The sequence below is a fragment of the Canis lupus genome, chromosome 1 (assembly GCF_048164855.1).
Source record: "Canis lupus baileyi chromosome 1, mCanLup2.hap1, whole genome shotgun sequence".
In the NCBI taxonomy this organism is placed as follows: Eukaryota; Metazoa; Chordata; class Mammalia; order Carnivora; family Canidae; genus Canis; species Canis lupus.
Genome location: NC_132838.1, coordinates 112095138 through 112118678, shown reverse-complemented (window position 1 = coordinate 112118678; position 23541 = coordinate 112095138). Strand labels below are relative to the sequence as shown.

Here is a 23541-nt window from a genome sequence, read left to right as displayed (position 1 = left end):
TCTGGCACATCTCACTGTGCCAGGAAGCAAAAAAATGCCCAGAAAATGAGGGGGTCAGGTCAAAAGGATATGGGAGTCAGCTTAAAGGGGCTCTCTCAGGTCAAACTGAGGACAATTTGAACATCATAGTAAACAATGGTTACAATAGATTATCAGGACGTCTGATCCTGATAAGGCTCAGCGGTCGAGCGCCTGCCTTTGGCTTAGGTCGTGATCCCAGGATCCAGGATTGAGTCCCACATAGGACTCCCTGAGGGAGCCTACTTCTTCCTCTGCCTGTGTCTCTGCCTCTCTCATGAGTAAATAAAATCTTTTTAAACATTTTTAAAAGTTTAGATGAGGAATAGGGTATTTATCTCCAAAACATCTCCTCAGAAAACACATGATTAACAAAGGGGGAGAAAAAGAGTAATTTTACAGTAGAAAAGTCTGGAAGACACCCCCTTACTGAAGTATCACAGCAAATATCCTGAGGGGGAGGACCTGAAATTACTTCTGTGACACTCCAGCCAAAGACGCTTAGCCAGACTCTGATTATAAGAAGATACAGGATGAATGCACATTTATGGATATCTACCCCCAAACCGGCCTGTCATGTTTGCACGTTCAAGGAAAGAATGAAGAATGTTTCCAGACTAAAGGAAGACACGGAGACATGCAAGGTTATGCAATGCCAGAGTCCAGATTGGAGCCTTTGCTACGGAAGCCATGACTGGGACAGCCAGTGAAACTGAATGGAGTCTGAGAATTGGGTGGCAGTGATTTATTGATGCTAATATTATTCATTCGTGAGGCTGTAACCTGGTTATACAGGAGAAGGTCCTTGTTTGTAGGAAACACACAGTGAACATCCATAGGTGATGGGGGATAATACTAGCAACTCACTCTTGGATGATTTAGGAAAAGCAATTTCTTTGTACCAAGTTGTACCTGTAACTTCTCTGTAATCTTGAGATCTTGCCAATTAAATAATATTAAAACAGTGCTTTTAAAACTTGTTTGAGTACACTGGGGGTGAGGAATACATCTGGCATCAACGTCGACGTGAAACATATTTGCAAAATTGCAATAAAAATGTCACCAAACGAAACATAACCTTGCTTCAAAAGAGAATATCAAATACGGTTTTATAAATTGTTAGTATAACCCAGGAGAATAACTTCCAAGAGAAACAGTAAAAAAACAAACCCCAGAACACTGCTGGAGATTAAATTGCCTTCATGACCTAGAATTTTTGTCCAGTCTTTTTGCAAGTGCGTCATAATGACAAACATATATATAGGTTGTAGCACGCCCTGGGTGCTGCTCTAAGGATTCTGCAGATACTGCTTAATCCTTGCAGCAATCTTATGAGGAAGGTAATCTTAGTTCCCAATTTAAAGTTGATGAATCTGAGGCTGGAGAAAGGTAAACTAATTTGCCCAAGGTCACACAACTAGGAAAAGGTGGAGCTGGCTTAGAATTTTAGCCAGATCTCACAACACCCTGTAGAATGGACATCATCATCCCCCATTCGACAGATTGGGCAACCAAGTTTCAGAGAAACTAAATCGCTAATTCACAGTCATGCTGATTTTGAAAAGCCCAGACTTGTCCCCAAGTACAGACTGGCACAGCCAGGGAGACCTAATGTCAACAGTAAACCCTGAATCAGGAATCTTGGGCTGTCAATCTAGAGTTTTGCCAACCAATATGGTAGCCACTAGCCGTATGTGGCTGTTTCATTCAAATTAATTAAAATTAAAACTGTGGTGTCTCACATTTGCCACTTTTATGTTTAAGAATTTTTTAAAAGATTTTAGGTATTTATTCATGAGAGACACAGAGAGGCAGAGACATAGGCAGAGGGAGAAGCAGGCACCCCATAGGGAAGCTGATGCGGGACTTGATCCCAAGACCCTGGGATCACGACCTTAGCCAAAGACAGATGCCCAACCACTGAGCAACCCAGGTGCCCCAACGTTATTATTATTTTAAAAGTAATCTCTACACCCAACATGCAGCTCAGATTCACAAGCCCGAGATCAAGAGTCACACACTCTAACCAACTGAGCCAGCCAGGCACCCCTCACCACTTTTCAGCATGTGCTTATGGTTACCGCGCTGCACAGCTTAGACTACAGGACATCTCCATCATCATCAGAAGTCCTATTAGACAGGGTGGAAACTAGAGACTGCTTTGCAAGGGCTCAACAATTATTATTTTCAAAGGGGGGACTAGAATATTCCAGATAGTTTTTAATTAAATGACAAATGCAAGAGCACCCCCTAAACAGACTGTTGGTAACAACCGCATTTCGTTTTTCACTAAAGAGGCAATGCCACATTTTTCACATAAAGGTCTAAGTCAGGAAAAGGAGCCTGTTGGCCCACAAACCCCAAGTGGGTTTCAATCCATGGTCATAACATGGTCATGATACAGTCATGGCTGTGACACCTGATGGTACCTCTAAAGTCTCACCTTGTAGACTTCTAATCCACTGAGTCAAAACCCCAGATCTTACTTTGAAGTATTTGGCATTCTGCATCACGGAAGGTACATATGGCCTCGAATAAATAAAAGTGGAGAAAACAGAAAACAAAGGGTCTGCCAATAATAGCAGCTACCAATCACTCTTCCCAGCAAGGGCTGTTTACAGACCTAGTCTTCATCATTCTCACACTACCCCTGGGAAGCACACAGGATTACACCCATTTTTACAAACCAGACACGGTGGCTCACAAAGTGAAGTCACTGCCCAGATTCACACGGGTCATAAATAAAGGAATATGAACTTGAATCAGTCCCATCTCAAACTTCACATCCGGCTTCTTCCTGTGAATGGATTTACCTAATCTAAAGCAAGCCCAGGAGAGACACTGGTTCCAGCATAAAAGCACTGGAAAGCTCATGCAGACAATTGTCAAAGCAAATAGGATTACAGTACACTAACAACTAATTCACGCTAATGATAGGTCAGAGGCAGGGTGGAGAGGAAGCCAGGCACAGGAGGGCAGGTGAAAGGTTTAAAAGTCAATCGGAGAAGGACAAACATTATATGGTCTCATTCAATTGGGGAATATAAAAAATAGTGAAAGGGAATAAAGGGGAAAGGAGATAAAATGAGTGGGAAATATCAGAGAGGGAGACAGAACATGAGAGACTCCTAACTCTGGGAAACGAACAAGGGGTGGTGGAAGGGGAGGTGGGCGGGGGTGGGGGTGACTGGGTGACAGGCACTGAGGGGGGCACTTGACAGGATGAGCACTGGGTGTTATTCTATATGTTGGCAAATTGAACACCAATAAAAAATAAATTTATAATAAAAAAAAAGAAGAAAAAAAAAAGATTTCCGAGTGAGGGGAGGAAATGCCCAGCTGGCTAAACTTCAGTCTGTCGCTGTACTCTCTAACCAGGCCCCAATGCTCTCTGCCATCACCACCGCCATGTGGGTTGAAATCATAGATCTTTTCTATCTCACCCACTAGAGTCCAGTGCAGTAATAACAGAAATTTTGAGACCTGTACCCTCCATCCAGCGGCCACATGTGGCTAATTTGAGCACTTGAAAGAGGACTGAGTAACTGAATTTTAAATTTTATTTTGTGTTAATGAATTTAGACTCAAATGTATACCCCACACATGGCTAGTGTCTGCCATATTGAACAGTACCTCATAAGAGCAGGGCATCCCCAGATGTATCCCCCAATGTGCAATGGGTGAACTAGTTGTTCTAGAGGCACTCTCTGGGGTCAGACTCCCGGGTCCAAATCCCGGCTCTGGGAAACCTTGAGGAAGTGACATAATCTTGAAGGTACCTCAGTGTTTGCATCTGTAAAATGGAGCATCCTTAAGTGGCCCTGAAAAAGTGTTGGAAGTTATTGAATCTAAGTGCAGAGCAAATAAATGTGCATTGCATGATCTTTCCAACTTGTCTGGGTGAGATTTTTTTTCCTAAGATTTTATTTATTTATTCATGAGAGACACAGAGAGAGGCAGAGACATAGGTAGAGGGAGAAGTAGGTTCCCTGTGGGAAGCCCGATGCGGAACTCGATCCCAGGACCCTGGGATCACAACCTGAACTGAAGGCAGCTACTCAACCGCTGAGCCATCCACATGCTCCGATTTTATTTTTAAATAAAAGTTGGAAAACCCAATGCTCGTTCTATTCTGCTCTGGGCATTCAGTGGTGCTAGTAAAGTGCTTACCTCAGTGCCTGGCACCTAGAAACAATGGAAGCCTTAAGAAGTTGAGCAAGCATTTACCTGGCAAACGCCTCCTCTCTGTCATGTGCCAGAGACATAGACAAATAACACGTACTGAGCACCTTCTAGATGCCAGGTACTGTCATAACCCTTTATATGTATTAACTTAACTTTAATCCCTACAGCCCTCTGAGGCAGGGAGGTTATTATCATTTACTTTAGGAAAGTAATATTGTTGCCTCTTAATTTTTTTATTTTTTAAATAAAAATAATGGGCAGCCCAGGTGGCTCAGCGGTTAGCACCACCTTCGGCCCAGGGCATGATTCTGGAGACCTGGGATCAAGTCCCACGTCGGGCTCCCTGCATGGAGCTTGCTTCTCCCTCTGCCTGTGTCTCTGCCTCTCTCTTTCTCTCTCTTTCTCTGTGTCTCTCATGAATAAATAAATAAAATCTTAAAAATAAATAAATAATTTTTATTTTTAATTTCAGACTTAGAGAAAAACTATAAAAATGACACAAAGAATTCCTATATACCAGGGCATCTCGGTGGGTTAAGCACCTGCCTTTCTTTGGCTCAAATCATGATCTCAGGGTCCTGGGATCTAGCCCCGCAATGGGCTCCCTGCTCAGTGGGGAGTCTGCTTCTCCCTCTCTCTCTGCCCCTTCTCCTGCTCTTGCTCTCACTCTCAAATAAATAAGTAAAATATTAAAAAAAAAAGAATCCCTACAGCACCCATCAACCACATTCCCCCAAGTTAACATTTTACCATGTTTATCACTTTCTCTACTTCTGTGTAAATATTTTTTTCCTGAAGAGTCTGAGAGTAAACAGCAGACATGTTGCCCTTTTACCTCTAAATAGACACCAATGTGTATTTCCTAAAAACAAGGACTTTCTCTTACATAAGCATGTCATATTTATCTATAACAGGCAATTAACATTGGATATTAAAAAAAACATTGGATATAAATGATCTAATTTGTGGGGTTTCTTGAGTTTTTTTTTAAGATTTTATTTATTCATGAGAGACACACACAGAGAGAGGCAGAGACACAGGCAGAGGGAGAAGCAGGCTCCATGCTGGGAGCCCCATGTGGGACTCTATCCCAGGACCCCAGGATCATGACCTGAGTTGAAGGCAGATGCTCAACCACTGAGCCACCCAGGAGCCTCAAGATTTTTATTTATTTTATTTTATTTTATTTTATTTTATTTTATTTTATTTATTTATTTTTTGCTTAAATAATGTCTCTTGCAGCAAAAGAAAATTCTGGGCTCATGCACTGCATTCTGTGGTCTGTCTCTTTATTCCTCTTTCTTCTGGCATCCTTTGTTTCATGACATAGATATTTTTGAGGAGCAGAGGTCAGTTGCTTTGTAGAATGTCTCTCACTTTGAGCTTGTCTGATGTCTCCGCACGGTTAGATTCAGGACGTTTTGCCCAATACCATTGAAGTGACGCTGTGTCCTTTCTTGGGGCATCATATCAGGAGGCCCAAAATGTGTCTGTCCCATTACTAGTGATGTTAACTTTGATCACTCAGTTAAATGGTGCTTCCAGGTGTTTTCTTTCTTTTTTTATCTTTTTAGACGATTTGATTTATAAGTAATGTCTATGCCCAACATGAGGCTTGAACTCAGGACTCTTAGATCAAGGGTCATATGCCCCTTGGACTAAGCCAGCCAGGCGCCCTGGGGGCAGGGGGCAGAGGGGGGTTCTTTTTATTTTTATTTATTTTTTATTATTATTATTTTTATTTTACAAGTTGTAATTAGTTTATTGTTAGATTCAATATATTTTTTTATTTTAATAAATTTATTTTTTATTGGTGTTCAATTTGTCAACATACAGAATAACACCCAGTGCTCATCCCGTCAAGTGCCCACCTCATGCCCGCCACCCAGTCACCCCCACCCCCCACCCACCTCCCCTTCCACCACCCTTAGTTCGTTTCCCAGAGTTAGGAGTCTTTCATGTTCTGTCTCCCTTTCTGATATTTCCCACTTATTTTTTCTCCTTTCCCCTTTATTCCCTTTCACTATTTTTTATATTCCCCAAATGAATGAGACCATATAATGTTTGTCTTTCTCCGACTGACTTATTTCACTCAGCATAATACCCTCCAGTTCCATCCAAGAGGGAGGTTCTTTTTAATGTCAATATTCCTTCCTGTGAAATTAAGTATCTCAGGGGGAGATCATTTGTCACCATATAAATATCCTGTTACTCCTCAAACTTAAGCCCACTAATTTCAGCATCTATAGTGTGGCTCTAGATGGAGATTCCCACAACCTTTTCCTTGGGTTCAATTAATTTGCTGGAGCAGCTCGCAGGACTCAGAGAAACACTTTACTTACTACAACACCAGTTTATTATAAAGATATAACTTGAACAGACAGATGGAAGAGATGCATAGGGGGAGCACAGGGGGATGGGGGAGCCTCCATGCTCTCTGAGTCCACCACTACCCCCCATATCTCCAGGAAATCACTGACCTGGAAGCTCTCCAAACTCCATCCTTTCGGGTTTTTATGCAGGACTTTCACTGCAAGATTGATTAAATCATTGGCCACTGGGGACTGATTACATTCCCCACCCCATCTCCCCTCCCAGGAGGTCAGACTGGTAGGAATCAGAGTTCCAACCCTCTAATCACCTGACTGGTTCCCCAGGCAACCAGCCCCCAATCCTTTAGTGCTTTCCAAAAGTCGCCTCATTAACATGAACTCAGGTGAGCCAGGAAAGGGGTTTGTTATGAAGACGCTTTTATTGCTGTCATCATTCAGGAAATTCTGTAGGTTTTAGGAACTCTTGGAGAAACCAGGTCAAAGACCAAACATATATTTCTTATTATAAATCAAATATCACAGCATCTATTATCAGCTCTTGCCTGAATCAATTATTCTTTTTTTTTAAAGAACAGTTGTTGTTTTTTTAAGATTATTTATTTATTTATCCATGAAAGACACAGAGAGATTGAGAGAGAGAGAGAGAGAGAGGCAGAGATACAGGCAGAGACAGAAGCAGGCTCCATGCAGGGAGCCCGACGGGGGACTTGCCCCGAGCCAAAGGCAGATGCTCAACCGCTGAGCCACCCAGGGATCCCCTATTCTTTTTTTTTTTTTTTTCAAGATTTTATTTATTTGACAGAGCCCGAGAGCTTGTGCACACACACACACACACACACACACACACACACACACTAGCAGGAGAAGCAGCAGAGGGTGAGGGAGAAGCAGGCTCTCCCCTGAATAGGGAGTCCAATGCAGGGATCATGACCTAAGCCAAAGGCAGACGCTCAAACTCCTGAGCCACCCAGACATCCCTGAATCAACTATTCTTTAAGATTTATTTATTCATGAGAGAGGGGGGGGGGGTTGCAGAGAGAGAGGCAGAGACATAGGGAGAAGCAGGCTCCTCTTAGGAGCCCAGATGCAGGACTCGATCCCGGATTCCGGGATCACAACCTGAGATGAAGGCAGCCGCCCAACCGTTGAGCCACCCATATTTATTCATGAAAGACACAGAGAGAGAGAGATAGCTGGACACACAGGCAGAAGGAAAAGCAGGATCCATGCAGGGAGCCCAACGCCAGACTCGATCCCGAGTCTCCAGGACGTCGCCCTGTCCGAAGGCGGCACTAAACCGCTGAGCCATCGGGGCTGCCCTGAATCAATTATTCTTTTTTTTTTTTTTTTTTTTATGATAGTCACAGAGAGAGAGAGAGAGAGGCAGAGACTCAGGCAGAGGGAGAAGCAGGTTCCATGCCCCGGGAGCCCGACATGGGACTCGATCCCGGGTCTCCAGGATCGCGCCCTGGGCCAAAGGCAGGTGCTAAACCGCTGCGCCATCCAGGGATCCCTGAATCAATTATTCTTAATGAAGATTCCCAAATGGTAATGTTCTGATTCCATCATTCCTCTACATTCATTAGTTGACTTGTGACTCTAAGAAAGAGCTTTCTCTTCTCTCATTTATTGACTTACACCCTTCTTTAAAAGATTCTTATTTATTTTGAGAGAAAGAGAGAGAGAAGGCATACAAGAGTGAGTGCTGAGGGTGGGTGGGTGGTGAGGAGCAGAGGGAAAAAAGAGGAAGCACACTCCTTGCCGAGCAGAGCATGAAGTGGGGCTCGATCTCACGACCCTGAGATCATTATCTGGGCCAAAATCAAGAATTCAGCGCTTAACTGACTGAGCCATCCAGTCCATCCAGCCATCCCTGACTTACTCACACCCTTAATATCGCTATATAGTCATGGATTCCTCTTTCTTCAATGGGTTATAACCTTTCACTATCATTATTTAATTTGGTGCTCAATTTGCCCCAGATTCAGTCGTAGAGAGTTTCTTTCAGATGTGTCCTTTTAACACACACCCATCGTTCTTTGACTATGTTCTTACTTCGTAGGTCGCCTCTGTTTTAAAGATGAAGACACTGAGGCACAGGGGAATTGAATAACTTGCCACCTTTACGTATTGTAGCCACAGGACCAAGATCTGAATGCAAGCACTGGCGGTCCCAGAATACAAGCTCGTAGAAACTCAACCATGGAGTGTCTTAACCCAAACCAAAACCATGACTTCTTGTTCACAGCCATATCCCCTCCACTCAGCATGATGCTTGACCCACAGTACCTGTTAAATAAAGATGTATGAAGGGTCGCCTGAGTGGCTCAATTGGTTTAAGTATCTGGCTCTTGATTTCAGCTCAGGTCACGATCTCGGGGCCCTGGGATCGAGCCCTGCATTGTCAGGCTCCCCACTCAGTGAGGAGTCTGCTGGTCTTGCTCTCTGCCCCTCCCCCGTCTGCCTGCCTGTACACTCTCTCTGTCTCTCTCATGTAAATAAATCTTTTTGAAAGAAAAGATTTCTTATGAAATCTGGGGTACCTGGCTGGCTTAGTTGGAGGAGCGTGTGACTCTTGATCTCAAGGTCATGAGTTCAAGCCCCACATTGGGGGTAGAGTCTACTTAATTTTAAAAAACGTATGAAATGGTGGATCCCTGGGTGGCTCAGTGGTTTAGCGCCTGCCTTTGGCCCGGGGCGTGATCCTGGAGTCCCAGGATCGAGTCCCAGGATCGAGTCCCGCATCAGGCTCCTGTCGTGGAGCCTGCTTTTCCCTCTGCCTGTGTCTCTGCCTCTCTCTCCTCTCTATGTCTATCATGAATAAATAAATAAAATCTTTAAAAAAACGTATGAAACGAATAAAGGAATGAATGAATAATCCATCTGTCATATCCCTCAGATCCTAATTTCCCTTCTTTCCTTCCTTAAATCCACTCTTAACTATGATAGTCTCACTTGTGCATATACTCTCAAGTCTCTGGCTTTGTCCTCTTGATAATGCAATCTGGCAATATCCCACTTTCTACCGCTCAGTTTCCATACTCACGTAAGTGACCAAAGCTGGAGAAAAATCACACAACTCTGCTGGAAAGTCTTACTTTAAATTCATGATTCATAACTTCCACTGGGCTCTTAATTCTGCCTAGAAATCAGCCTACATGGTCACATCCATTCCCTTGCCTGCGCTCCAATACTTTCTCAGCTTCCCACAAAGCAACTCCCATTACCCTCCATGGACATCAAACAATGGAGGAACTACTCAACGTGATCGGTCTTCAGGGATATGCTTGCAAAAAACACAATGAGATACTACAACACACCTACACAAAGGATAACATTTAAAAGACCTACTGATGACACCTTATATTGATGAGAAAGTGGAGCTACAAGAATCCTTACTCACTAGCAGGACTGTAAAACAGTACAACTGATTTTGAAGAGGTCTGGTAGTTTCTTAGTAAGCCAAACACATGCCAGTCCTCTGACACAGCAGTTCTACTGCCAAGAATTTACATATGAGCAATGAAAATTTATGTCCATAAAGGTAAGTGTACAAGAATATTCATAGCAGCTTTATTCATAATAGCCCCAAATTGGAAACAGTATGAGTGTTCGTCAATAAAAGAATAAATAGGGGCACCTGGGTGGCTCAGTGGTTGAGCATCTGCCTTTGGTTCAAGTCGTGATCCCGGGATCCTGGGATCGAATCCTACACTAGGCTCCCCAGAGAGAGCCTGCTACTCGCTCTGCCTATGTCTCTGCCTCTCTCTGTGTGTCTCTCATGAATAAATAAATAAAATCTTTATTAAAAAAATAAATCATGATATGCCACTTTATGTGGAGTGAAAGAAGCCTTACACAAATGAGTATATACTGAATACTTCTATTTATGCAAAGTTCTAAGGCTTTAGATACCGAGCACTTGAAATGTAGCTAGTGCAAACTGAAATGTAATAGAAGCATAAAATACACAAAGCATTCCAGAGACTGAGTACAAAAAACCCATAAAATATCTCATTGATAATGGTTTTATATGGATTATGTATTCAAATGATGTCTGTGCATATAAGGTTAGAATATATGATTAAAATTAACCACATCTTTTTACTTTTTTAATGTGGATACTAGAAAATTTTGAATTATGTATGTAATTTAAATGTGTCTTGTGATATATTTCTGTTGGGCAAAGCAGATCTAAAATTTTTAAGTAAGTGCTCACTTTGGCAGCACATACACTAAAATTGGAATGATACAGAGAAGATTAGGATGGCCCCTATGCAAGGATCACATGCAAATTTGTGAAGTTCCATATAATTTTTAAATTTTTTGTTTACTTATTTGAGAAAGAGCACAAGCAGGCAGGGAGAGGGAGAAGCAGGCTCCCTGCTGAGCAAGGAGCCTGCTGGCTGGATCCCAGGACCCTTGAGATCATGACTTGAGCAGAAGGCAGCCGCTTAACCAACTGAGCCACCCAGGTGCTATAGGGTCCTGGGACTGAGCCATGTGGGGCTCTTTGCTCAATAGGAGGCCCACTTCTCCCTCTCCCTCTGTTCTCTCTCTCCCTCTCTCATTCTCTCAAATAAATAAATAAAATCTCTTAAAAAATACATATGTGATAAATAAATGAATGAATGAAATTTATAAATAAGACCAGGAGCACCTGACTAGCTCAGTTGGTAGAGCATGCAACTCTTGATCTGGGTGTCATGAATTCAAGCCCCATGCAGGGCATGGAGTCTACTTAATCAAAAGAAAATTTTACTTCATAAATAAGACAAAAGCAAAACGACATATATTTCTAAAACATCTTACTGGAGCACTGTCTAACTTCTAGAACCACTCAAGGATTCTCTGGTTCTCAGGGGGAATGTAGCTTTGTATGCCCTACTATATATCACTGACTAGGGCCCACACTTTATAAGGTTTAGACTCAGCTTTGCAAATTATTTTCATAAATGGTAAGAAGATTGATAGACTGAAAACTTGTTCTCTGGTAAAATGCAAATAACTTCAGATGTAAGTGATATCTGCCTGGTAAACAACGGAACCCCAACAAAATTGCACCTGCCAACGTTAAACAGGCAAGAAGGACTTTATTCAGGGGGTATTGCGGGAGGGTAAAGAGGCCAGCACTCAGTCTGAACTCAAATCTGCTAAAACAAAGAGCAGTTGGGTTTTTAAGAGGTGGGGTGAGGGGGACATCTTAGGTCATCTGTGTTTGCTAGTTGGCTTTCCCCAAAGGAAAAGAAATCTGTGCGACAGGAGGTAGTTTTACAACTTGGAAGAAGGTGCCCACAGAAGTGAGGCTTTCACCACCTCCTCTAGGAAGACTGTAAGACAGACAGGGGTGCTACCTCCTTTGAAGTTTACATTTCAAAGAGATGGTTCCCAGGGCCTAGAGAAAGACGTGTTTCTGGGCTATAAAACTGGCAGGAGGCTTTTAAAGACATTTACATAGATCTCAAAGGCATAGAGAAAGAATTTATAATGACAAGTTTTCTAAAGTGAGTGCTCTAAGAAAAGCGAGGTCTGGGGCTTCTGTGGTTAGGCCATCTGGATTCTGGAAGGGCTGGGGTGAGAGGGAGGTCAGGAGTTTAAAAGTGGAGAGAAGCCTATCAAAAGTTTAGTCAAGCTGAAGGAAAAGTTACAGCCCTCTTGGTCCAGCCCTGTAAAGCCAGTCTGCTTGGGTTCAAATCTGGGTTCCAGTGCTTATTAAAGCTGGGTGACCTGGGGCAAGTTTCTCAACCTCTCTGGGTCTGGTTTCTTCATCTTGTAAAATGCAGATGATGAATACTTACCTCATAGGATGGTTATATAAATCAGGTATGTCAATCCAAGTATAGCACTTAAAACAGTACCTGATATGTGGATTAATTGCTGTAGGTAAATTATTTTACTGTTCTGAGCCTCAGTTTCCCCAAACTTTCCATCTGAGAATGTATGCAGAAAACTAAATGAGACTCCAGATGCAAACACCCTCAGTACAGGCCTGGCATGTGGTAAGACTTTTAAAATGATTAACATTCCGTAACTACAGTTACTATTAACTGTTGCTTACTTTCTTATTAATTTCCTATTTTGTTCCTATAATCATTATTTACTATTGTGTCACCATACTCTTCCTCATTAATATGGATACTGGAAATATTACTATTATGATCTTGTTATTGACCGCATCTGGTCCCCCCTCCATCAAGCCATCCCAAGCCTGCCAAGACCTCAGTCCCAAGCCAGGCTTTTCCATCCTGGTGCCTCTACACCTTGGACGAAATGGAAATGGAACTTAGGCCCCAAGTCCCCAACATGAAGCAGAGGTCAACAGCACCACTGAGATCTCCCGATGAGTAGGATGCAGAGGCTAGGCCCACAGAACAATTTTTAAGAAGCCAACAGATGACAAGGTCGGGGGGTGGGGGGCCAAGGATGGTGTATGATCCATTAAACAAAGCTCCTCTAGAGCACCTGGGTGGCTCAGTGGTTGAGCATCTGCCTTTGGCTCAGGTCTTGATTCCAGGGTCCTGGGATTGAGTCCCACATCCGGCTTCCTGCAGGGAGCCTGCTTCTCCCTCTGCCTATGTCTCTGCCTCTCTCTCTCTGTCTCTCATGAATAAATAAATAAAATCCTAAAAAACAAAACAAGAAAACAAAGCTCCCCTCTGCTCCCAAACATTACTAAAAGCCCCATTCACCCTTCTCACTTCTTAGTGGTTTCATGGGGTAACCCTTCACCAGTGGGATCGCCCACAAACTGGCTAAACCCCAACTTCCCCCTGGGCTGTGGTTCTAGATCTCAGATTCTCTGTTAAAGATCTTGGCAGTCCCATCTTAGTTCAGCTAAGTGGTCACCCTCAGAGGTTAGGGTAAGAAATGAGTCCTTCAAAACACTGTACAAAGGAATTGAACTTTTATTGAGACCTTTATGTGCCAGAAGCTGACTACACAGGGGCATAAGGCACGGTCCCTGCCCTTGAGGAGCTCACAGTCTAGTAAGGAACTCAGATGCCAAAACAATTGCCACAGAGATGGCGGGGGTGGGGGTGGGGGGGGGTAGGGCAGGGGCAGCAGCCAGCATAGGAGGGCACCACTATCCGCCTTGGCCCCTGATATTCCAGGTTGGCTCTGCCCCCTATATACCAGGTTGGCTCCACCCTCTATATTCCAGGTTGGCTCCACCCCCCTATATTCCAGGTTGCTCCAACCCCTACATTCCAGGTTGGTTCTGCCCCCATATTCAAGGTTGGCTATAAAAAAGCGAAGAGGAAGTTTATCATTGTTTCCCCCATCTTCCCTGGGACAGCCCTGGCTTTTCTCTGTCCTAGGCACCATGAGGAGGGGAGGGAGAGACAAAGATGAGGGAGATACATTTGCTGCCTTCAGAAAGCTATTAACACCCTGGCAGGATATATACAAACAATGGTAACTTTATTTCCCAAAGCCGCAAACCAGTGCAGCAGAAGCCGGGGATAGTGGGGACAATGGGAAGAACAGAGGCTGGGCCAGCCCAGTCCAGTCCAGTCAGGGAAAGGAAAGTAATGGGAAGAGAGAGGTACCCAGGGCCAGGGAACAGGGCAAGACGGAAGTTTCTAGATGGAAAAACTCATAATAAGGTGCGAGCAGCCACAGCCAACAGAAAGGCTGTCAACCCAGTGAAGGGAGTTGCAGAGGCTTTACCATGGGCCACATCTTTGGTAGGGATCCCTGCCATATTTCTACGGTCCTGGTGGCCAGTGGCACCTCCAGCAAAGCTAGATTCCTCTTTCCCGGAGGTCTCAGGATGTACTTCCTGGGGAGAAGTCTGGCTGGTTGGGGCTGAGGTGGCTTTGGTGGTAGAGACACGCGTGGTTGGGGCTGGGGTGGAAGTGGTGACAGAGGTGGTTGGGGCCAGAGTGGTGGGCTTAGGGGCGGGCAGCAGGACAAGGGGTGGGATTCGCGGGGAGAAAAAGGTCTTGTTGTGGAGGTCCGAGTTACAGCGGGACCCCTGGCAGCAGGAGCCACTGAGTGTGAACCCTGGGCCTGTCACCACATCCCGGGTGCAGAACTCGTCCTGGACACAGCCCCGCACGGGCAAGGATACAGTCACATTCGCTGCAGGAGGGAGACACAGTAGGTCGGTGGTTGGAGGCTTGCCGAGCCAGAATGAAACAGGGGCGAGACAAGGGCAAGAACCCCCAAAATGAGGGACAGGAGGGCTCTGCCTCCGTTCACCCAAAAGTCTCAATTCAGGCCCCACTTTAAGAAACGCTGTCCCACTGTCTCTGACACATAGTGAGCCGCATTTCCCACTCTTGAGAGGAAAGGTGTGTGGGATGAACTACAAGTCCCACAATGCCTTGCAAGGGAAGTGTGGACAGGGAGACACCTCTCACAGGACCAAAGAGCCAACAAACTTTCCCTACATCCCACTCATTTTTTCCATCTCTCTCTCTCTCTCTTCCACCCCCTCCCCTGCCAAAATTTAGTCTTGAGAGTTCAGAACTACATCTCCCATAATACACCTGAAGAGGAGTTTGAAGAACATCCCCCAGTTCAACATCCCCCCTGAGGCAGAGGCCAGGCCCATGCACTACCTCTCTCCTAAGTGGTTAGGTGGGGGGCCCTAACTCCTTGAGTTTTAAGGAATCGAAGTAGACCCCTGCCATCTAGAAGCTTGGAGGCTTACATTTCCTATGGCATATTGTCCCATTCTGCACCTACCAGGCCTCTATGGAAATGCATTTCCCCCCCAAAAAAAAACTCTAGGACAAAAGCAACCTTAGCCCCATGCTATTTGGGGATAGGGCTGCATTATTCAGGATGCTCTAGGATAAGACAAGAACTTAGGCCTACAGTTTCCAGAAGGCGTTGGGGGGGGGAAGTCTTTGTGTAAAGGGCTACCCACCGCCCATGAGGCCTCAGAGAGGCTACCACAACTCCTGTCGGCCCCGTGCTCTCGACTCGCTCACCTGCAGTCAGGGTGACGTTACCGTCGAAGCAGCCCTTGTAGACGTGGTCGCTGGCGTTGTAGCAGCTCACGACGGGCGGCGCCGTGCCGTGGCACGCCTCGCGGCTCAGCCCCACGCAGCTGTAGCACTCGGCACCGTTGGGCTGGTACGCACTCTCATTGCCTGCGAGGGGAGCAGGTAGGAGGGAAACGGTCCAGAAGGTTCAGGAAGCACAGGTCAGCCCAAAGTCCCTGGACGGACTCTCGGCTCAGCCCCTAGCCCCGCCCCCACGCAGGCCCCGCCCACCTCCCGTAGCTCCGCCCCTGGCGTCCCGCCCCACGAGGTCGGCCTCGACGAAGCCCCGCCTGCCGCCGCGTGGCCCCGCCCCCAGCCCGGGCCTCGTTCTCCCGCCTCCGGCTTGGGATCACCCCAGTGGCTCGGCCGCGGTGTGGCTCCGCCCCCCGAGCCTAGGGCCCCGCCCCCACCCACCTGCGGGGTTGAGCGCTCGCGACGTGAGGTTGAGTTTGGAGTTGCAGCGGTCCTGGGAGCATTGCTGCAGCTGGATGAAGGCCAGAATTCCGTGAAGGTCCAGGCCGCGGTCATTCTTGCCCGGGAGACCCGAGCCGCAGCCCCGCACTGCCACCGAGAACTGCCCGTGGACTGCGGGAGGGGGAGGAGCGGGGTGAGCGGCGGCGGGACCTCGAGTGGACCCCCCCCCACCAGAAGAGAGCGGGTCGCAGGCGAAAGAGCCACAGACAGAGGGGCAGAACCGCAAAGCGCTGAGTCCGAGGGGATCCGAGGGGACAGGCTGACAGACTCTGGACAAAAAAGAGGCGGGGAGGGCCAAGAGTGGAGTAGGACGGGGCCGGGCGACAGAGGGGCGCAACCGCCGGAAGCATCCTAAGGAGGACCTGGGAGACTGACAGGGCACAGGGGCAGAGAGGTGGGGCCTCCCCGGAGCCTAGCCTCAGCCAGGGGCAAGATTCCCCCGGGCGTGGGCCGGTGGGGTGGAGCCTCCGTCTAGGGAACCTAGGAGACCCCTAGAGCGGTCAGCATCACAGCGAGCCTACCTGGATAGAGGATTCTGGAAGGGACAGGGTGGGTAGCGAGGTCTCAGGGGTGGGGCGGAAATGGATAGATTGTGCCCTTGAAGGGGACCAGGTCCCAAATCCGGGCTCTCCCAGTTGCCCCAACTCCGGTAGCACTTCTCAGCTCCACCCCTCTAAGCCCTAACGGCGTGATGCTGTTGAAGGGCCCCAGTCAGGCTGAAAAGGAAGCGTGGAGGGCGTTGAATGGGTGGGGGACAAATTCGGAAGAAGGGGCGGGACAAAAGGAGGCGGAGCTTGGCTGGAGAAGCATGAAGGGGCACGAATGGACCAGAGGGCCCCACTCACTGGTCTCCACCGCCCCCACGGACTCTGTGCAGACGTCCACGCCCGGCGCGCACTTCACGATCTTGGTCTTTTGCGGAGAGCATCCGTCATCTGCTCTCTGCACGCAGCTGTAGCATTCCAGGGCCTGCGTTCCTGGGGATGCAGGGCCGAGTAGAAATGAGGTATTGCTCCTGGAACCTCCTTCCGGAAAGGAGGAACAGTCCTTCTCGTGCCCTCTCTCCCCGGGATGGGACGACACGATTGCCCACCGCTTTCCAGGACAGAAGTAAGGAAAACCTCCCCACAAATCTGGTGCCCCTCTGCTTCAAGCCCCCTATGCCTGCAGTGGGAGCATCCTTCCCACAGCCCCTTATATCCAAGACGAGGGATCCCTGCTATGGATGGGAGAGACACTCTCCCACAGTTCACCCTTCTGATGGGACAACTCCTCCACAGTCCGGTCAGCTCGAGGAGAGATCCGTCCTCACTGCCCCTTCTGACCAGGGCGGGGGATCCTTGCCACAGCCCCCATCCGTTCAGGATGGAAAAACTTTTCCCACGGTCCCCCAGGGCAGGAATCCTCCGGACAGTCTCTCTGCCCAGGGTGGGGGATCCCTCCCACAGCCTCCTTGAGCAGAGCCGATGATCCTTCCCAGGTCTCCACAGCTCTTCCTGTAGGAGACAGCTCCTTCTAGAACCCTTACTCTACCCCCTCTATCCTCTCCTGGCAGCAGACCCACCTCCAAGAAGGAGCGGCGGCAGCAGCAGCAGCAGCAGCTGCCAGCCTGGAGTCCAGATCACTGCCTGGGTGCCTGCTTTTCTGGCAGGGGCCATGGCTCGGTCCTGCTCCCTCGATGTCCCCCCTGGGTGTGCCGCTTCCCAACCTGGGCCCTCTTACCTGAGCCCAGGATGAGTAAGCTCCCCCCAGGCAACCCTGGCCTTGCCCAACCAGGCCAAATCAGCGTCCGCCGTGGGGCGGAGCACCCGCCCCTGCGTGCGTCACCCCACAGCTGCCGAGGAGGGAAAGGGTGGGAGTCAAGGTTCTCTGACAATTCCCAGGAGAAAGTCTGTGTGTTTGGGGCCGGGGGGTGTAGAGGGGAAAGTACTGAGGCTCAGAATGGGTAAGGGGTCAGCTGGACACCCAGCCCCCCGGAAATATTTAATGAGTACGTACGGTGTGCAAGCTTTGGTTTGCGCCACTGTTGGAGGTGAAGATAGAACCAGTGCCTGTCCTCACAGAGCACACTGTCTGATGGGGGAGACAGATACTAATTAAGTAATCACACAAACTGTTATGTACAACTAGAATAATGACAGAAGAAGTGTAGGAAGCTCCAAGGAGTTATGGAGTCTGGGGGTGGGGGGCTGGTTGGCCAGTGAAGCTTGCTCCAAGGTGTCTGCCCTTCAAGATGTGGTCTCAAAGACTTGGGGGCAGAGCAGATTACAAAGCAAAGGAAGCAGCTTGTGCAAAGACTAGAGCATGGACCACTCAGGGAGTAGAGCAGTGGGCTTGGAGCTCAGAGGACAAAGGAGGAAGGTGGATGTTAGAGGTGGAGGAGCCAGGCAGGGACATTAGAGGCCCTGTGAAGAAATTTCAATTAATTCTGAGAAAGGTGAATAAACTTTTAGAGGGTGTAAATCAGTGGGGGTGGGAGGGCACACAGTCAGACTTACTTTTTTTTTTTAAGATTTTATTTATTTATTCATGAGAGACACAGAAAGGGGGGGAGAGAGAGAGAGAGAGAGAGAGGCAAAGACACAGGCAGAGGAAGAAGCAGGATCCATGCAGGGAGCCCGACGTGGGACTCGATCCCGGGTCTCCAGGATCACACCCTGGGCTGAAGACAGGTGCCAAACTGCTGAGCCACCCAGGGATTCCCCCCAGACTTACTTTTTAAAAAATATTTTCTAATTTTCTTTAGCATTTTAAAAAAAAAATTTAGCATTTTTTTAAAGGTTTTATTTATTCATTCATGAGAGACACAGAGAGTGGGAGAGGCAGAGACACAGGCAGAGGGAGAAGCAGGCTCCACGCAGGGAGGCTGATGTGGGACTCGATCCTGGATCTCCAGGATCAGGCCCTGGGCCCAAGACAGGTGCTAAACCACTGAACTACCCAGGGATCCCCAGATGTGCTTTTTTTTTTTTTTTAAGTGTTTCTTTCTCCCTCTCTTTTTGAAGGATTTTATTTATTTATTTATTTATTTATTTATTTATTTATTTGGCAGAGAGAGAGTGCACAGGCAGGGGGTGAGGGAGAAGCAGACTCCCTGTGGAGTAGGAAGCCTGATGCGGGGCTTCATCCCAGGACCCTGAGATCATGACCTGAGCCAAAGGCAGATGCTTAACTGACTGAACTACCCAGGCACTCCCAGACTTGTTTTTTAATGTTATCAAAATCTGGGAACAAATGTAAATATCCATCAAAAGGGAATGGAGAAAAAATGAGTGGGTCCCGAACCCCATGGATTATATTACACAGCAGTAAAAACAAGCCAACTACTGGTGTCTGCAGCCACATGGATGAATCTCGAAAACTTTATGGAGAGCTCAAGAAGCCTTACACACATAAAGCGTACCATAGAATTCCATGTACATGAACTTCTAGAACAGAACAGGGATTCATTTTCCCAATGGAGCACTGGTGCTGAGCCTCTGCTATCTTCATCTAGGTGGTAGTTACACATGTGTACAAATCTGTAAAGAATTACCCAGCTATAACTTATATACTCCACTGAGTGTACATTATACTTTTTAAAAAGGAAGAAAAAAGATAAAGGATATCACTGTGGCCTCTGTGTAAAAAAAGGAGAAGGGGCGCCTCAGTGGCTCAGTGGTTGCGTGTCTGCCTTCGGCTCAGGTCACGATCCTGGGGTCCTGGGATCCTGCATCGGACTCCCCACAGGGAGCATGCTTCTGCCTCTGCCTGTCTCTGCCTCTCTGTGTCTGTCATGAATAAATAAATAAAATCTTAAAAAAAAAAAGAAGATGATGATGATGATGATGATTCTGGAGGGAGAGAGAAAACCAGGAGACCAGTGAGGGAGCTGGGCTGTCTTCCAGGTAAGGAAGAAAAGCAGCCCCTGACATCAGGGAGTTGGCCAGGCACCCACAGTGAGGCCATGGTGTTCTGTTACACACCAACACCAACACAGAACACCCACACTGGACAGGAGCACACCGTGACCTGGTAGAGGGAGACACGACCAGGACCACTGCATTACTGTGTGTAGGTTCAGAAACAAGAACATTGTGCAAGCTGCAAAATGACTAATCATCCCATGTCCAGGCTCATATAAGTGTCTCCTTATGTTATGTTATAGTATTTATATAGATTATGTTTATTACATAATATTTATATCATTATACTATATTATATCATTATATAAGTCACATCTCTAACCTTTCTTTGTTTCTCCCCACTCATAGGTAAGATTTATCTATACCAGGGAAAAATAGCGGCTGTGTTCATTAAGATATCAGCTATTCCCCAGACCCCGCTGGGCACCCCTATTCCCAATAATGACTAGCACCTCACTCATACAGGTGACGTCACTTGGCTTCCTGCTGAGGCTCGCAGGGAGAAAGTGAATGACTACTTGTGAAGTCATCCAGCACTGACCCCTGCCTCCCTGCCTTTCAGCCTTGCAGCCTTGAAATCCCAGCCCCACTTATGCCCACTTATGGCTTGCTGTGTGACCCTGGGGAAGTGTCTTCACCTCTCTGAGCCTCTGAGATATCTGTTTTGTAAGGAGTGTCTTTTTTTTTTTTTTTTAAGGAGTGTCTTTCATAGTGGAGCGAGGCAGTGGGTAAAGTATAAACACTAGACAGAATGAAATTTTAATCTTGCCTGTGCCATCCTCTTGCTGTGTGACCTCAAGCAACTGGGACTCCCTCTCTGACCTTCAGCTGCCTCTTTTGCCAAATGGATCTGAAAACCCCTATCTCCTGAGGGATGGAGCGAGTCAGGTTAATAATACCATAACTATTGTGTGTTCAGGAGTAGGAGGCCCTGCAGTCCCCAGCTGCGTGGGAGAGTTTCAGGGAGGAACCCCAACTAGCCAGACCAGAAGAACTAGCATTTTGGGAGGGAGTGGTACCCAGGGTGGGGAGTCTCCTCTTGCTCAGGCCTGCCTGGATCCTCGATGCTGACCCCCACCTGGCCCAGGCCCAGAGAGCAGAGGGAGGGTTGAATGCAGCGCCTTTACTTACACCTGCTCTGATTCTTCCCTGCTCCTATTCACAGAGATCACTGCAAAATGATTTAGTATTTGGTTCCCCAGATAGGTGAACAGAGAGGCCAGTGTGGAGGCAGTCTCCAGCTCTGGAGGTCATGGCAGGGCCTTATACAACCTTGGGTTGTCTGTCCACCACAGTTTCCTGTCCCCCGGGCCAAGGCAGGCCCTGAGCCCAGTGACATTCCCAGCCTATCTCAGACCCATTCCCTCTGGGACGTACAATCTGGGATGTATCAGGGAAGGGGTGGAGTTAGGGGCAGGGCTGGCTACATAATTTGTGGGGCTTGGTGCAAAACGTAAATATGAGGACCTGGTTCAAAAAGCATGAAAGAGGGATCCCTGGGTGGCGCAGCGGTTTGGCGCCTGCCTTTGGCCCAGGGCGCGATCCTGGAGACCCGGGATCAAATCCCACGTCGGGCTCCTGGTGCATGGAGCCTGCTTCTCCCTCTGCCTATGTCTCTGCCTCTCTCTCTCTCTGTGTGACTATCATAAATAATTAAAAAAAAAGCATGAAAGAGTGCCATTAAAGATATTAAAATAGAAGTGCATTTTCCCTTTCTTCTGCCATCTTTCTCCGCCCATCCTGGCATTTAATATCATATTCCCAAAGGCAAACATCTTGATGCTTGAGAGCACAGACCTTCAGAGGTATCTACAGACCCTGTCCCACACCCAGAGCAACTGGGTTGCTAGACTCCCTTTCCAGTGGGCAGCTGTCCACTGCCATGCCCCAACCCAAGATGCCACGTGGGACAGGTGCATGACCCTGTTCTTTCTGGGTGTCCCTTGGCCCTGCTGAAGCTGGAGGGTGACAGTGGTCACAGGGCAGGGGCCGGGAGGGAAAGGCAGATAAAGCCTGTCTCCAGGACGGGGAAGGTGGCAGGAGGTGAATACTTGTGTGAGCTCCAATCCCCTCCAGTGCATGCCTGACATCCCTTTAGACTTCTTACAAAATACACATTCAAAAAAGAAAATTAAGAATTTCCAGGTGGCAGCTACGGAGCATCAAATCGGAAAGGGCTTCTTGGCACAAGGACCTGTCAACTACACTGATCACCTGTCTGAGAAGTTGCCCCACCCCACTCCACCCCCTGCTGCTGTCAGCACTCAGTTTGCAGAGGGCTTGGGGTGAACTGATCCAAGAATCCAGATGTCTGGCACCTGGAGGTGGAGGCCAAGGGACACAGGGGTCCCCCGAGGGCCCGGGGTTGGAGGCGTTTGTATCACCAGGACTCAGGAGCACATCTGGATCCTTAAGAAATCTTGCAACAGGGACGCCTGGGTGGCTCAGCGGTTGAGCGTCTGCCTTTGGCCCAGGGCGTGATCTCGGAGTCCTGGGATCGAGTCCCACATCAGGCTCCCTGCATGGAGCCTGCTTCTCCCTCTGCCTGTGTCTCTGCCTCTCTCTCTCTCTGTCTCTCATGAATAAATAAATAAAATATTAAAAAAAAAAAAAAGAAATCTTGCAACAGGACACCCAGGCCCTGAGGAAATGGGAACCAGACTGAGGGCCTAGTTCCAGAGAGGTTTTTCCAGTGGGCAAAGACCTGTCTCTACACAGTGAGGGCCTAAAGTGGTCAGGACTGCACTGAGCAATCCCAGGGGGCTGTGGAAGCCCAGAATAGGCAAGTCCAGCCCAGGGATCAAGGAGAGCTTCCTGAAGGAGGGGACACCTTGAATAACACCTAAAGAATGAAGAGCCCTTTGCTTATTCTCTGCTGTCCTCGATCCTCAGCAGCTCTTTCTCATCAGTTAATTGAGCCAGCAGATGTTCCTTCAACACCTAATTTGCATTTGGGCCTTCTGCTGTGTGCCATGGACTCAGTAGTGACCCAAAGAGCCCTGATCCCTGCCTCCTGGGGCTCCCAACCAGCACAAGAGACATGCTCATCGACTGATGACCCAAAGTCCCCAAGGCTGTGATGTAGGGGGGAAGCACTGGCACAGTGTCAGGGCTGGCTGGCCCAGGAAGCCCAGAGGAAGCACCTAGCTCAGCCAGGAGAATCAGGGAAGGCTCCCTGGAGAAGGAAACATCTGAGCTATGATGAGTAGTAGGGTGGAGTGAGGAAAGGTGCCTCAGCATAAGGAACAGTATGTACAAAGACCAAAAGATGAAAGGGAAGCATTTTTTCCACTTCTATGGAATGAAATGTGCCCTATGGTGCTGAGGACAGGGCAGTAACCAGGACGCCACTGGCTATGACCTCATGGGATTCCGGGTCGATACGGGACACAGATCCATCACCAGTGATGACCTAGAGTGTTCAGGGATGAGACAGGGGAGCTCAAAATGGGGTATTTGACCCATCTAGGGGGCCCCAAGAATGGCTTCCTGAAAGAAGGGACACCCCAAAGAAAACCTGAGTTGCTAGCTGGTTAAGGGCAGGGCTGAGGGAATAATTATGTGACAAGGTCCGGAGGACAGGAGCCTAGAAGTTCTTTGAAGTTGCCAATAGGCCAGTCAAGTCAGAAA

At 47.7% G+C, this 23541-nt stretch overlaps 1 protein-coding gene and 1 non-coding gene across 2 annotated transcripts; one reads left to right on the top strand and one right to left on the bottom strand.

Annotated features, from left to right (window-relative positions):
* Window positions 1-10747: 10747 nt before the first annotated feature.
* Window positions 10748-10854, top strand: LOC140608729 (U6 spliceosomal RNA). The gene has a single exon (XR_012010705.1). It is a non-coding gene; the product is annotated as a U6 spliceosomal RNA (small nuclear RNA).
* A 2569-nt stretch (window positions 10855-13423) lies between these two features.
* Window positions 13424-17761, bottom strand: LYPD3 (LY6/PLAUR domain containing 3). Its single transcript, XM_072775699.1, has 5 exons — window positions 17571-17761; window positions 16852-16983; window positions 15947-16117; window positions 15479-15640; window positions 13424-14621 (listed from the first exon to the last, which is right to left on the bottom strand). The coding sequence occupies exons 1-5, from the start codon at window positions 17662-17664 to the stop codon at window positions 14134-14136; spliced, it is 1047 nt and encodes a 348-aa protein (XP_072631800.1). The 5' UTR covers window positions 17665-17761; the 3' UTR covers window positions 13424-14133.
* Between the last annotated feature and the right edge of the window lie 5780 nt (window positions 17762-23541).

Bases quoted from the DNA above. Each gene is read 5' to 3' on its own strand.
- LYPD3 (XM_072775699.1), bottom strand. From the start codon at position 17,664: ATGGCCCCTGCCAGAAAAGCAGGCACCCAGGCAGTGATCTGGACTCCA. The intron at 15,641-15,946 runs GTGGGTGGGGGC...CTCCCCTCGCAG, and splicing joins GCGAGCGCTCAACCCCGCAG to GCAATGAGAGTGCGTACCAG. The intron at 14,622-15,478 runs GTGAGCGAGTCG...TCCCTCCTGCAG, and splicing joins TAACGTCACCCTGACTGCAG to CGAATGTGACTGTATCCTTG.